The sequence below is a fragment of the Diuraphis noxia genome, unplaced genomic scaffold (genome assembly GCF_037042655.1).
Source record: "Diuraphis noxia isolate RWA-SAM2 unplaced genomic scaffold, SU_Dnox_SAM2 contig0004, whole genome shotgun sequence".
Taxonomy (NCBI): domain Eukaryota; kingdom Metazoa; phylum Arthropoda; class Insecta; order Hemiptera; family Aphididae; genus Diuraphis; species Diuraphis noxia.
The window spans coordinates 54,750,084-54,766,945 of NW_028301714.1; the positions used below are offsets into that span (position 1 = coordinate 54,750,084).

The 16,862-nt window shown below is 30.4% G+C and overlaps 2 protein-coding genes across 4 annotated transcripts in view; one reads left to right on the forward strand and one right to left on the reverse strand.

Annotated features, from left to right (window-relative positions):
- Positions 1 to 16,862, reverse strand: part of LOC107173361 (uncharacterized) — a 121,257-nt gene that overhangs the window by 80,886 nt on the left and 23,509 nt on the right. For all 3 annotated transcript variants that reach the window (XM_089225699.1, XM_089225701.1, XM_089225700.1), the window contains exon 2: positions 444 to 528. The gene's annotated coding sequence lies outside the window, so the exon portion shown is untranslated. The remainder of the gene's footprint in view (positions 1 to 443; positions 529 to 16,862) is intronic.
- Positions 722 to 7,572, forward strand: LOC107172373 (U6 snRNA-associated Sm-like protein LSm11). Its single transcript, XM_015522661.2, has 5 exons — positions 722 to 874; positions 993 to 1,180; positions 1,243 to 1,291; positions 1,347 to 1,628; positions 7,368 to 7,572. The coding sequence occupies exons 2-5, from the start codon at positions 1,004 to 1,006 to the stop codon at positions 7,511 to 7,513; spliced, it is 654 nt and encodes a 217-aa protein (XP_015378147.1). The 5' UTR covers positions 722 to 874; positions 993 to 1,003; the 3' UTR covers positions 7,514 to 7,572.

Genomic DNA, 16,862 nt, shown 5'->3' on the forward strand with positions numbered 1-16,862 from the left:
CCCATGTATAAAACAATTATTTGCTAAATGCAAATCTTGAACTAACACCTAATTATTATAACACATAAGTAACGATTATAATATTAAAGTTCGATAGCCAATTTTTTAAAGAACCCTAAATTTTCAAATGAAAAAGATCACTAGAAAATAACGAATTCGTGAACTACATTACTGGTCGATAAAACCGATTTATACTTAATGTTAATTTGATTTATAATATTATATTAATTAAATGTTATAGACATATTATGTTACGGTTGCAGATAACTTGATATTCTATACAATCGTGGTATAAGTAATAGGTACCAAAGTAGCTACACGAATAGTTTTCATGCATTTTAACGTATTATTTTAAGGTTTGGTATTATTAGCAAAATATATTATTATTGTCTAAAATGACGTACTTGTGTGGTACAAAATGTTAAAAATAAACAATTTCTCACCTTCAGCGATGTTCTACTTCCGTTGTCGTTCATTGTCTGCTCATGGAGATTCGTTTCCATTTTTCTTTCAAGTACATTTTCAAGTCTAAAAAAAGAGAAAAAAACTTAAATATAATTTTCTATTACAGCAACGTGCTCTAACGGTTTGCTATTGGTAGACATTCACGTTGGACTGAAGTACCAATCGCGCCGTGTAGATCTCACTCTTGGGTATCCCGCCAAATACGTCAGTCGGTCACGTTTTATTTTCCATATCGTTATCAGTGTTATCACTGTTATGACATATTATCACCTACCATCGTTCTTTTAAAAAGTTTTAAATTGTTATTTTTGAAAATTGTTTTACAAACGAATTAATATTAGTAACGCTTTTTTATCAACAATACATTGTGGTTTGAAATATTTCAGGTCTTATAGTTCCTATTCAGCCGGTAAGAAAATAGTTTTACATATTCTCGACGGTGACCTGTTCTTACACAGGTGGTCATACACCGAAACAACACATTGAGAAGTTTGATACATTTTAATAATGTCTCGGCTTGTTCTCAGATTAATATGCAATGTCGTCTAGCACCGACGAAGAATTGGACATGTTGTCAACCTCATTCAATCCGATCAAAGCTCTGTACTCACAAAACGTACACGTGCCTAGCACGACTGCTCAACCGCTAGACAACATTTCTAAATTTGAACTAACTCCTACAGGTGAAGTCATAATTAAACCTGAAAGACCCAGGGTAATTTTATATTGTATACTTCAAAACAAACCAGTTTTCTTTTTAACACTTGCATTTTACAGAGACAAAATGAATATAATATTGCATCAATACAACGTGATTTAAGTGCTGGTAAGTTCTTATTAAATATTAATGACTATAAAATATTGCAAATGGTTTATTTTAGTGGCCGGCTCATCTCAAGTATCATTAGTTCAACGGACTATAAAACAGAGACGAACTGTATTGGCACGTATGTCAGAAATTGGCAAATCTCGTGGGCCACTATCTCGTATTGCTACGTTTTGTCACACAAAACAACGAGTTAAAGTCTACATACGATCAGCTGTGACTGTTCGAGGTCACTGTGAAGGATACATTATTGCTTTTGACAAACACTGGAACTTAGTCATGGATGATGTAGACGAAGTATGGACGAGGAAAAACAAGTACAAATCATTAGCTATTGGTAAGGTTATCTTTTGTATACTATTTGCCAACATTATAAATTTCAATACTAATGCTTAAATTGTCTATGAAAAACACTTATAATTTATATTGAACCTTATATGTCTAAATAATGTAAATTAATATCTATTATCATATTAATATTTAATGTGACATTTGTTACTTCACGGAAGTAACCAACTAAACGTTAAATTGTGGTAAAATATTATTTTTCAAATTAAATGCATAACAATAGAAATAACCAAAATTTAAAATATGAACCTCAAATGCTTGGTAACTAATAATAAGATGTTGATGATAATGTTTTATGAATTAGTAAGGTACAATTTTCTATACACCTACAACTAGCTACTATGTATTAATAAGACTAATAGGAGAGTGGTATAATATCTCTAAAATTAAAATTTTTTGAAGCAAAAATGAATAAAAAAATCAATTTTTGTTTCATATATTATATAAAATTACTAAAATGGCATTGAAATTTTACACACACTTATTATATAACTCCTATTAAGAAAGAATCAGTAACTTAGAGGTACTGTATATCATAAAAGTTATCAATAAATGTTTGTTTACTTACTAGCATTATAAATATGCATTATAAATGTATTAACTTGTCACCTAAATTCAGATCACTGCCCTATTGAGTGGCCGACAAAAAATATGAAATTACCATTACAAAACTTTACTATATAGGGTATAACACTATAATGCATTATTTATAATTTATTATGTGTATACTAGTTGCTTCTATCTACATAGTGCATTTCAATTGAGTCGATTGTTTAACCTTTTAGTAGCTTAATAGAATGGGCCTGAAAATCAAATTCTTTAAACATTATTATGAACATTGATGATTTGCACTTTGTTTGAATGATCAAGTGAATTATATATTTTTAATAATATTAATATTTAGTAATAGTAATTTAGTAGGTACCTATGTTATTTAAATAGGATTTGTTGGCTCAGAAATTTAGTTAAAATATGATCACTATTCATAAAAAAAAAAAAAAAAAAAACAATGGTAATATACAACACCACATTTTCAATCTGAGTAGGTGACACAATTACTACGTTTTTATAAAGGTTTAAATTCATCTTATATCCTGTGTTATGTACACATATTTTTACAGTTATTGTTGTGTATATATTATTATACAATAAGAAGTGTGTAGTTGTTAACGACATTCAATTGATATTGTATTACAAAAATATAAGCATATGGTCAGCAAAACATTATTTGTTAGTTTAATTTTTCAATGCAATTTTTTTTTTTTTTATTATGAAATAAAATTTTATTTCAAATCTGGTATTAAATTAGAGAATATTTTCTGAAAGAATGTAAATTAATGAAATATTGAACCAATGCTGTTAATTATTATAATCTCTTAATATTTATAAATAATTATTTATGTACATCTGATTCTAATATAATGATATTTATTTCATACATTATGAATGTATAAAAGTGATGTCTGATGAGAAAATTAAATTCATGAATATATTTGTAGTCTTATAGATAATTTAATTTAAACTTTATAACTATTCACCAATAGGTACATCCTTTCTGTAATGTAGTACATATTAATTATTTTAATTAGAATCATTTAAAAAATTAGTTTTATTATAGTATTTAATAAAAAAAAATACCAGAAAATCGTACGAAATTATTGAATTTAACTAAAATTTAAATGTTCTCCTTCCAAACATCACCTTTTATACTATTGAAAATGTGCGTGCAATGTGCTCCAAGCTACGGTCATATTTTAATTTTTTCATTTAAAAATAAATAATGATATCTAATATTCTAATATCGAAACGAGATTTCAGCTTGAAACGTTTTAAAGTCCGTGTGCTTGTGCTGTACGATTGTCCCTCCACTCTGCGTGGGAAATAAATATGCATTTATCCGTTGTTGGACGATGGGTGAGGGAGGTATAGGTGTGTACAATTATTGTGCGCGTGCATAATATATATTGTAAAAAATTCAGAAACGTAGTGTACGACGATAGCGAACGGGTACGATTATAATGTGGGTTTTGTGCGCTATTGAACTTGAAGGTTATAAGTATAATCGCGGCCCGCGGGGCTCGAACTCGTTCGCAGAACGTCGTTAACATTGACGATTTGCAAGCAAGACGACTCTTATAATACACGATCGATTCCCGATTATATTAGCTCAAATATCATATCATTATATGCTTTACCGCACAGTATCTACAAGGTAGCCGCAACTGATGGTATACGTATATTATATAATATAAGCATTATAGTAATATTTTTTATCATTATTTATTTATTATAAGCACTCCAATGATTTCCGGTAAGATATTCCGTATTAGTGTTCGCTAAAACTACTCATGAATATTATCTAGGCCAAATATTGCGGCGGTGGTGTGGGAAAGGGTTTCGAATAGTGATTCCAATGATAATAATAATAATAATAATGATTGTTGTGACTTATGTGCGCCACGTGCAGTGGCCCTCGCTTCGGCCGTTATATTATAATATTATTGTTTTATACATTATATAAAACGACGTTGAACTATGTTTACTCACCTTTATGTACCTATTACTACCTAAATTTAGGAAGTTGGTTGGATCAGTAGGTAGCGTAACTGCGTAATACATTCTCTGAGGTGGATAATATTTTATATTTAATTTTTTGTATCCATAGGTAGATAATAATATTATTGTTAAATATAATTATTTTGTCGTAGGTATATTATAATAATAGTCATAATAATACAATATAATACATAGTACTATAATATAAAATGTATCACTTGTTATACTTTAGTGCTCAAATATCATTCAATAGGGAGAGGGTTTAGAATAGGAAGGCCCTCTACTGGGTCACAGGTTATATTAGTAATCTGTACGACTTAGAGTTAAGGATGCAGTTGATGCAGATTTTAAATTCCCTTCAAATCATATACGTTATATTGTTTGACTATGTTAAGCGTACCTTCATAATATTTTTATAATCTATAATCGTCTTATATGTATTTAATAATAACGACTACTACTACTACTACAGAACTAGAACTGCGATGCGACAAAATATCTGAGAATGATTTTTTTTACATATATTATGAATTATTTTTATAATATTGGTGTTAAAGACGGCGTCGGTATGTGCCGGCGATGCATGTTATTTCGATAATATAACGGCTATAGCTCGAAATATCATTTGTAGCCGGAGCGATCATATTATAAAAAATTATCTAATTTACGACATACATTTTAGTACAAATAATGTACCTAGTGTGTACATAATTATCTTAAACGATTAATCATTTTATAATAAAAATACACGATTTTTCGGCTTTGTTTTACACGTGGATCTTAAATCTTATTGTTTTTACTCAAATCTCTAAATTTTGTGTGTTATACAATATACATATAATAGCAGAAAGAAAACAGCTTTCCTTTAAGAGTGGCATGGCGGACAATAATAATTGCAATCGTTTTTGAATTTCAAATCTTTTGATTTTTTATATTAACTCTTCGGAATTACTTAACAACACCGCTTATTACGAAACAATTATCTTATGCGTACTGACTGTTTTTTTGTTGTTTTTAAAATTGCTATTGAATCTAATATTTTGGAATGCTACGTCGGTGGTTATATTATTATTGTAATGTGGTGTTTATTTGCAGTATACGCCGCAGTGGAATCGCGAATTAAACAACATTATACATACATAATATTATACAGAGTGGCCCTTCGAATTTTTCTGTGTTAAATATATAAAAAAACTGAAAACACAGTGACTACTCTGTATAATGTATATACCAGCGCTATACTAAAATAATAATAGTATACGGTATGCCGATGCATGAGCCGGGTGTACACATATTATATTTGGGTTTATTTTTGTGATGTTTTTATTATTTTTTCGTTGTGTGTGTGTGTGCAACGCACACGCGATTTCTAGAAATCCTTCATCGACCTTGACATAGTGCGTAGGTTATGGGCGACGGCGTGGCGTCGTCGTCTCGCGCGTTAAGTTTTACATATTATATTAGGTATATTATAATTTATAATAATATTTCAAAATCATTTGCCCGGCCAACGATTTTCTTTGGAACACGCATTTTCCGTGGTGAAATTATAATATTTGTATCATTATTTAACTTTGGCTTGCAAATGTCCCGCGTTCCAGGGCATTTTTTAGTGATATTTTACTAGGTGTCCACTTTAAAAAAAATTAGCTAACCTTTATTAATTAAAAAAAAAAAAAAACAACAAATTATAAAATAATTATATAATAAAAACATATAATAAATATTAATTAAAATATATTATTTTATATTACCTAGGTACACGTCAATTATTACAATTTTTAAGGTAATTATTGGGCATAACATAAATAATGTTTTTTTCAATAAATAAATAGATAGGTAGGTATGTCAAAATATTTCAGTTGGTACCTACTTCAAAATGTATTTTACTTTTTTACAGTAAGTATATGCAATACATATATGTGTACATTGTGAAGTATTCACCTTAATATGAATTACTCTATATACTTTATACTGATCATAAAACATAACAAGTTAAGAAGAAAAATTTACCTCATTACTGCTACTTTCATTCAGGGGCGTCATTTCAGGTTTTTTTTCGGGTGTGCGAAGTTTCAAGCAGGCCATTTTGAAATTTCGCCAGGCCATATAAAAATAGATATACATACGTATATGTATATTATCCTGCATTCAATTATTTCCTTACATTATAGACCGGTTATTACAATTTGATTTTAATCATATAAATAATTGTGCATTCGTGGCTCGTGCATTATTTTAGGCTTCAGCAAGGCGCAGGCCAATTGTAACATTATAAAATTAAGGGGTGCAACCGCACATCCTGCCACCCCCCAAATGACGCCCCTGCTTTCATTTTCATTTGTTGAAATAAAACAGTAAATTCTTTTTTTTTTCCATCGTTAAATTTCAAAATTTATTAGTTTTACACTACGTAATTCAAATTTTAAACTTTATAATGTGATAATAAATAATGACAATTAAAACAGATTAGATCGATAATAGTTTCACAGAACAGATGAAATTACTTCAAATCAGAACGGACGCTCTCCGAAAAGTCTGATAACCACCTAAAGTGACCAGTGTTGCCTTTCAATAAAACTAATTTTATTTTCCGATAATTAAATTAAAAAAAATTAAATCTGAAATAAATAATTAATAATATTACTAACTAACAATCGTTAGATACAGGATATCAGGACACCCAGTGGGTGAATTATTTCATTACTGGGTGTCCAACTAGTCTTAACTGGGTGTCCATTTGAACACGGAAAATATATTTAAAAAATGCCCTGCCGCGTTCGTATATATCAGTATAAATAGCAAGTTTATAATAATCGTTTTCGCAACGACTGTACCGCGTTGACGGCTGTAATCGTTAACCTTCCGTGGAATACCTTGACAGTGTTGGCTGGACAGTTTGGTTTTAATTACATATAAAGCAGTCTCGTAGTATATATTCGTATCCAGTTTACGCAGTTGTCGACCTTAACTGTAGGTCATTTTTTTCCTACCTGTAACGTGTACGCCCGTTTGTTTTTTTTTGCACAGTACATATGCAGTGATATTATAGTAATACACTTTAAAACGACAGCGAGAACCTATTGCGCGAAAGATTTTATTGTTTGTTTTTTTTTTACTAATGATATCGCGTTATATAATAATAATAATGATATCTTTTCGCCCCTTACAGGTGATGCGAGAAGTTTGGACGATCCGGTGGAGAAACCGTATGCAGTCATCAAGAGGATTCGAGGACACCAGGTGTGCCGAAGGCACGTTCCCCGATTTTTTGTGCGTGGGGAACAGATCGTTTTAGTGGCTAAATGTCTCGTTTGAAATTATACTACAGTATATTTTGATGATGTTTAATAAATGTATATTTTTGCGTGTTATAATTTTGAGTTTGGGACGAATAAACAAAATAAATCTACCAGGAAACGATAAAGGACTTTTTAGTTGGGGCGTGAACTGCCAAGTGTCAATCAAAATAAAAAAAATCTTGTGGAATGTAAATATTACAAGACATTATGTATATTTTAGGAGATGTCACAAATCATAATGTCTTGTTTAATGGAAATTTATGAATTTTGTGCATTATTATTGTTTTTGAAAATACCCCAAGGGCTCGCAAAAGTCAGTATAAGATAAACCGCTTTTGATTATTACAATGATATAAACGGCGTTGTCGTCGGATCCCCTTAATATTATATAGGCGGAAAATTGAATAACGGTACTTTCTCCGTGCGCCGCAGAAGAAGAAAATAAACCAGAATGATATTATGCCCGTCGCCGCCTGCTCTACCGGTTCGCATTCTGCACAGTTGGGATTATTCGGCGGCCGTCAGTGAAAGTAATCGCAGAAAAACTTTCACCTGGTTTGGTCTTCTATAACTGGTGTGATATCATATTATTATTATTATTAATGTAACGGCATTCACGGTTTTCACACTAAACGGCGTATAATATACACTCGTCGGTTAACTGGATTGGGGTTTAACTATATATATATATATATATATGTTTAATATGTACTTACTGCAGCCACTTATCGGTACCTTCAATGCGACCGTAGTGAATCGGCGGTATTTGTTTTTCTGCCTACTAATTATTCGAAAACGAAATTTAATTAAACGTTAACGCGGTGTGATGACTACTAACATCCGTGACTTTAATTATTCCAAAATATGACATTTATTTTTTAAAAGACGATTTCTTGCAACACCGCCAAAAACGACGTACTTAAGAGATGTACTTACGATTTTCGATTATGAATGTTCCAGACTGTGACGATATTACATACCGCAGCAGTCTTGCAGGATTAACGTGACGTAGTCACTTGCTCACATGGCTAGGCAATGGATAAGTTTTTTCTAGTAATAACTTATTAAGTAATAAGTAAGTTCTCTAAAATGTAGCTTATTGAACTAAAGTTTATTTATAGTTGTATATCTTAAAAGCTGAAAAACATCCATTGCTACCATAGTCCGTTCTATATATTAATAATCTGAATGTAATAATACTGTAGTCGTAGTTATATGGTTAAAGAGTAACTGAAAGTAACTGTAGTTTATATAAAATATAAGTAAAATATTTTTATCGACTGTTAGATAATTCTGATTCAAATAATGAAGTAAGTAATAACATAAAATTCGATATAACAAATAACATTATTTATAAATCCATATTGTGTATAGGTATGAATATTTACGAAAACATGATTTAATGCATTAATATTGTGCATCGCGTCACAAACCGAATTATTCGGATGGTGGTAAATTTAGCTTCTTTCACGAGACCGTCCCGAAGTTGCGTCTTTATAATACGCATTGTTCTTCACGCATTTGTATAGTATATTGTAATATAATAATATTAAAGTGTATGAGCCAAGAGCGCGGTAACATGGCGGATAATGGATATTCTAAAATAAAAGAGGTATAATAATATAATATTATAATATTTTTATAATGATGCCGGGGGTCCAATTAAGTTAATTGTACAAATGTACGATATAGATTAGAACAATGCCGTATAGTTGTTTGTTTTTTTTTCAGTAAAATATTCTCTCACGCGCGCGCTCGCGATAAGTGATGATGCCGCGATCCGGACGGGTCCGAAGAGCTTTTTTTTTATTCGGGTCCGTCGGCTGCTCGCGAAAGACGTTTCCCGTTAAAACGCCGGCCAGATGACCCGTGCGGCCCCCGACTACACTATTGTTGTTATCATCGTCATCATCATTATAATGAATATAATATATAAATACGCATTATTGCGTAATCGTGTGTAGGCTTACGATCATATTATATTCATATATACAGACCGATTGTTTTTGTTGTGCAGGTAATTCAAAATATAAGATTTGGGGGGAAAAATATTAATAGTTTTTTACCCTCGACTTTTAGGCTGTTTCACAAAACAGAATGTATAATCATAGTTATTGTTTTCAAGTCTTAAACAAGCAATTGGTATTTTTTATACTTGATCATAGGTACTTAACAGAAGACAGTAAACCTCACATACAGTATACGAGTATACCTATATAGGTACCATAAATTACCCTGAAAGTAGTAGTCCGAAAAAATGAACGTCTACTACTGCAGCAAACTTTAGGGATCATCAAATGGTGGCCCGTGGACGAAATTTATCTGACCCGCAGACGAAAATTAATAGAAATAATTATTTCCATGTTGAATTAAATGAGGATTTCATTAAATGTTTAGGTTTTCGTGATTCCTGTAAAATTATATTATATTCATATGCATTGCTGAGAATCTCGTAGACATAATTGTAAAGTAAGCGTGTGGGTTATTTCAGAGAAATTTAAAGAATTTACCGTCGAAGTTGCGCGTTCATTTATAAAAAATGTGTGTTGTTATAGGTACTTCTTATAATATAGAAATAATATTATTATTTCGCGTTATTGGTTGGTATAAATTATTTTAATATATTTTCTTTTCATCCTAGAGACAATCGATTATTCGGGCTAATTGGTCGGCGTTCCTCGTTGAAACATACCTACATATAGATACCTATTTTAATGTTATTATGTTTTCGAGTGCGAGTCTATTCTGTGGTCGCTAATATTGACCTAAATTTGTGCAGACGAGTGGCGGCAGTGTAGCGTTCTTATGATATTTAATGATTCTGGTTCATATTTATTATTTACTATTGTACACGTTTTAAACGTCAAATGCACGATCGTAATACTGTTTCCACTTGCAGCATCCCCTGGAATAAAATCCGACGAACTGCTGAACGCTGTATTCATTTATTTTTTCATTTCTCCACGAACCGCTTCATTAATTAACGAAATTGTAACAGATTTTACCAACTTTCTATATATATATATATATATAACGGCATACAATGATGCTAACCACATAGTATTATTATGTTTTACCTATAACTTTAATTATTGATTGGCAATACATTATTTATAGTATATACCTACTTCTACCTATAATATTATAATAACAATAATATTATAATTGATATTACAGAGAAGTTAGTTTCTGATAACTTATCAATTTTTTCGGTATGAAACGACGTATATTATTATGTAGGTATGCGTAAAATAATTTAAAAAACAAATGTTTTTATAAGTACCTATTAACTAGTAACAGTAATGATATTAATAATCATTATCCGCGCAGGATAAAGTTCGAGACTACGAAGATTACATATTTTCATATTATATTATGCTTAAAGTCTAAATACATTTTAATCGTGAACATTTCCGTTTGAAATCGCCGACGTTGATTTCCGATAATTAGCCTTTTCTTATAATATACCCTCGACCTGCGCCCATCTATGTGCGTTTTTTAAGCTGTAAAGATGTATTTCGCGTATTCCCGCAGCATCGATAATGCGTTGGTCGATAAAAACATCCTGGCGGATGAAATAACGAGAATAATATTGTATTGATATGTATAAGTATATTACGATTATAAATTATTAATCGATTGAGCGCTTGCAAGATTTTTCCATTTCACTGGTTGGTATAATATTTCTTAACCACCATAAATAAATCATCATACGAACCGAATAGAATAAACAAATATTGATGGAATTACATAGATGATAATAATATTAATAATTATTAACAAATGACACTACCATGCCCGATCCTTTGTGCGCTTTGAAATTGAAACCACAAATAGTATGTGCGTGTAACTTACTGCACCATTTTTATTAAAAAAAAAATCAAACGTATTTCGTTCTTTGATCTAAAAATAAACGATATATATGTATATAGGTATTGAGAGGATACTGATTTCTCAAAAACAGCAAGTCGGTGTGATGCGTTTGATGTGTCCACATAAGTACCTATAGGCTATAGGTACGCGTTTAATAATATATAATGTTAAATAATGTATAAGCTCTTTGTATTTACGGAACGAGGTATAGGTAATGTGTATATTGTATATAATCATACAAGGATGGGTTAAATTGTATTCCGTATTATACAGAGTGATTCACCGAGCATGTTTACTCCTTTAAAAAATTTAATTTCATCATTTCATTGGGTATTAAAGATAATAATAGGCCATGTTTAGTGAATTACCCTGTATTAAAAGTACCCATGACGTGTTAGCGTTCTATACTAATATATAAATTACGAGGTCCATGTTCCAGCCCCCCCCTCCTCGAATTTCGGGTCTAAACCCTGGGTGATTGTTTGTGCTTCGTTAGTGCTTTTTATCTCGTCGTTAGTGCTTAATCATTTTAAAATCTATTTGAATTTTGTACAAGGGGTGCCTTATAGACATGGACCTTAAATCGAAGTGTAGGCAAGCCATCTAAAGGCCATCTGTATTGCTTGTGAAAAAAAAATTTTATTTTCATTGTAATATTCATATTGTGTGTATAGGTACAATTGTACAAATACAATAAGCTATAGTTGTATATACAAACACGTCTCCTTTTTTTCGCGTGTGCAGTTTCCAGTTGGTCAATAATAAATCGTCACCACTTCATTTGTATTCCGAGTCCCGACCTATTTATTGTAATATTATTAACTATTTAAAGCAAAACCTGAATCGTTGAAATTCTTCTTTAAATTGTATGACGGTACGTCAGCAACAGCACCCTACATCATGATCTTAACATACCACCAATATCCACATTTGCCTCTTATAATTTTAACAAATTTCATAAAAATACCTTTAACCATCCAAACACCACTCATATCTAAACTTTCTTCTTGTACAATCCCTGATAACCCCCCTCGTCGCCTCAAACGCAAATGGCCGTGTGATTTATTAAAAAATGCCTAGTGCTATTTTTAAGTTACCTCCCCACTGAGTTTAAATTGGAAGTAGTGTCACTGGACACTCCCTTCCCTCAAGATTTTCATGTCCTGTAATATATTTCATCATATTTACTTATTATATAAATTGTATATAGATTGTAAATTTTCTTAAATAAAAAAAAAATTGTATGACTACACCTGTGCGTATCAAATTCCACCCACAAGGATTAAATGGGATAATCAAAATAGTTTTTTTTTCGTTAAGTTATCTGTAAAACCTGAGTTTTCTGCAAATTTTGTGGAATATTTTATCTTTGAGGAATTGATGTTAAAATTCGTAAGTTTACAATAATTATAATGTACATTTTTTATGAAAAAAAAACTTTCCAAGATGTTTTTTTTTTCGTTTTAATGACTTATAAATTATAATGTATGTAATTGTACCACAGAACGTATAAAAATGATAACATATAATTTATGCTTCAATACTGTGTGGCTGTAGCGGCGTAGCTTTCATAATAATTAATATAATTATCTAACATTACACATAGATGGATTGAAGGTACATTTAATATTATATATGATATGCTACATTCTGGTACATATCAATAAAGGAAACTAGATTCAGATTTCAAGATAAAACCGTTTACGTACCTATTTAATTTTAATATAAAACACGATATAATAAATTATTTTATTGTTATTACTTATTATACCACAATAATAATTTTAATTCATAACTGAAAACATTTCAGAAAACCAAACTGAACGTAAAATGTTGTATACTTGCAAAACAAAACAGAAAGTACCCCTATAATTATTTACATACTGTGCGTCATCTACAATAACAACTCTTAACCTTAGCACTCGCACCTATATTATGTGTGCGATGTCAATTTGACGTATATAATGATTTTTAAGGTTATTATTTTTTTTTCAAATGACTGTTATAACACCCCCTGTATAATATTTTATATACAATTTAGACGCGGAATATTTTTATGAAATTCTATGTATTAACAACAAATAGGTACTGAACCCTGAATTTTATATATAAACATTTAAAGTACACACAGTTTGCAGGTGCTTTAAAACATTTGTTGTGGAATTGTTGAAACTCCATGTTTGACTTAACTTTAAATGCTTGCAGGTAAATAATCAACTGTCGGTTCGATAGTCAATAGGTATTTATATTTTATAAATTTCAAGAAAAATATTCTGCTCAGGAATATATTAAATTTAAAATAATATGTAGGTCAAAGTTCGAAATTATTTTTAAAAAGTATCGACTAGCTTGTTAAATGTTGGGAGGTGATATTATAACTATACTATAAAGATATGATTAAAATAAAAATATTAGGTTATACGTTATTATGTTATCGTGTTTTGGTGTGAGCGAAAAGGTTTATCATTCAAATGTCCAGTGTCGGCGTGTCAGTTTTCGGGTAGGTACTCGTGGTTAAACAAAAAAAGTATTCCATCCGTGGTTGAATGGGTGAGAGTACGTAAGTAAATTATTTAAGTCCAATATTGTAATCCATGGTTCATGACTTATAATAAAGCCTACATAGGTGGTATAGCCATAGTACATAAAGTCTATAGCGACGAAGAGTCGGCTAAATGAGCCAAAATAATAATATTATAATATTATAAAGTTGTTAATTGAGTAAGCTCGACACTGCTTAGCGTGCGGTGTATTTAGAATGATGACGGCGGCGGCTGAGTATATATGCCCATAGTATATATATATATATATAAATAATAATATAATATCATCAAGTGGGTGCAACGACGACGACGGCGGCGGTCGCAACACGAATGCTTTTGACCGAGGTCGTCGGAAACAGTATGTACCACATATATATTATTATTATGATTTTAAAACGCGCTCGCGTATCCATGGCGACCACGGGGCTATAATATAATATATGAAATCGAATCGTTGCGACACGAGAGCGCGTGTATCTCCGTTGCAGAATTTTTCCAGATGTAATTTGTGTAATTTGTTGGTGATGCAGACACTGATAATATTCGATTAATTACCTAAATGTTATTTACCGTCAAGAAACAACGATGTATTATATCATACATAGATACGTTATTGTTATATACAGCTCGTCGGTTTATTATCTTAGTCAGATGTTTCCCTTGTATAGTCACCTCAAACGAGGGTTGAAGAATAAAATTGGAAAATTGGATTCGAGGGCTGGGGAAATGGCCCTGTATAAGTCTCCTATATGCAATAGCAGAATTATTTGGGTATCATACAAGTGAAACAAAGTATTTTACGGTACTAAATTAAAAAAAAAAACCATATATACCTAGATGTATAGCGTTTCCTCGCATAACTAATCCCTATAATTACTCCACTGAAACGTTGAGTTCCTATTAAGACCTATTAAAGTATCTATTATGTATAAGTTATATTAATATACTTAAAACTTATCGAAATAAAGTATCGATTGTATCATAATAATATTATAGTTTATTTAAATTTATTTGTATTTGTACTACTTAGTGTTTGTTATATTGCTTATTAGTTATTATACTACTATGAATATTTAGTAATTGCCTTTACGGCTTTACTACTTAGTTTATAGACGTACCTATACAATAATAATGAAGAGGCGAAGTGTCAAGGGATACCGGACGAGTTTTTTTTTAAACTATGATCATAAAATAACAGGTACTTACATCGGGTAGTCGAGTACCTTTACAATTTTAATTATTTAATGAAAACAAATATTTAAAACAATCGTGACTTGTTTTGGTGTAATATTTTAGGAATGGTGCACACCCTCAAACACTAAAACCATTAACTATAAAAGTATAGTTTTATATTTATTGTTATTTGAATTGTTAAGTGCACAATTTTATTAAACTCTATTGTCCCAATAACATTGAGTACCTATTGAATATTATATTTGTTAGTTATTCTTATAATTGTTCAGAACGAAATGAAATAATGTTTTGGACTGCGTCGTATGGTATATAAAAATGAAAATTTTTCTTTACTTCAATATACACCCCGAGCAAATGAAAAAAAAAAATAACATTTAAACATTTAGATTTCTTTTTTATCGCATGTGTATATTATAGACGTGTATACTTCGCGCTATATTATGTATAGGTACCTACTTTTTATTATTTCACGCTTATCACTACCCACGCGATTCTCTAGTTAAATGTATGATGATTTTTCTTATGTAATGGTATAGTATTATAGTCATAACTCATATTATTTTTTATATTCGTACCTATATGCATATTATTACAATGTCTTATGCGTATCAGCTAATCATCCGCACAAGACGCGCGTGTTAGGTTAGTATGATTGATATTTAGGTTAAGTAAGGTTAGTGCATTTAATATTATGTATGCGTGGCATTAAAATATTTTCAGTTCTGTTTTAAATGTAAAATAATGCATAAATAGTTAATAGTTTGAAATAATACGATGTGCAAAATATTTTATTTTGTTTGTCGTATGTATTATATTGATGAAATGATGACCATCAAAAATAATATATTATACGGTGTGTATTATATATTTTAATTATTAAATATTTTGTTGATATCGAATGAAAAATTATGACAATTTTCGACTCTTGATTGAAAATAATGATTATTAAAATATATATTATTCGCTGTTTACCGCGAGAAAAAAAACTAATTGTTATCCATTACCTACATACTTGTCCCATTCGTACGATAGTCAACATTTTTTTTTATACCATCAGATAATCTGATAGAATCAGTTCTCTCTAGACCGATCAAACAAACGAATACACTTATATTGATGTAATATTATATTAGCAGGTAGGTTTTTTTTTTGTATTGTTATAAAATATATTAATATAAATTATATGTTTAGGTATAATATGTCACCTAACCATGTTTGTCCACGCAAATTATATGATTTTAACATTATAATAATTATAATAACTTTAGATGATATTAAAATGAATCTACCATAATTGCAGGTTTCGGAATAATTGAAACTAAAGCGTTTTTTGTATACACCTCAGACAGATGAAAAAATCGAACTAACGCTCGTTTTATGCCATAATTCAATTTTGGCTGGGATGCATAAACTTGCAGTATTATAAAACGATAAACAATTTCTACGCGTGCACATAATAATAATAATGATAATAATATATAATCATCGAGCACTCGTCAACTTAACCTAACTCGTCCGGCAGGTCACATTCGTAATATATATATCATTACGTTATAATATTATCATGCTTTTATGTCGTGGTAAGTAGGCAGGTATATCTATAAAAACATATTATATTGTATGTATTATGTATATATATAGGTAACTTTAAAATATTTAACGTTTTCGAATGGTTATATTATATTATTGGACTTGCGATGTGAATTTTGCACTGGAATGAATCCACCGCAGCTTTTTGTTATCGAGTCGATATTT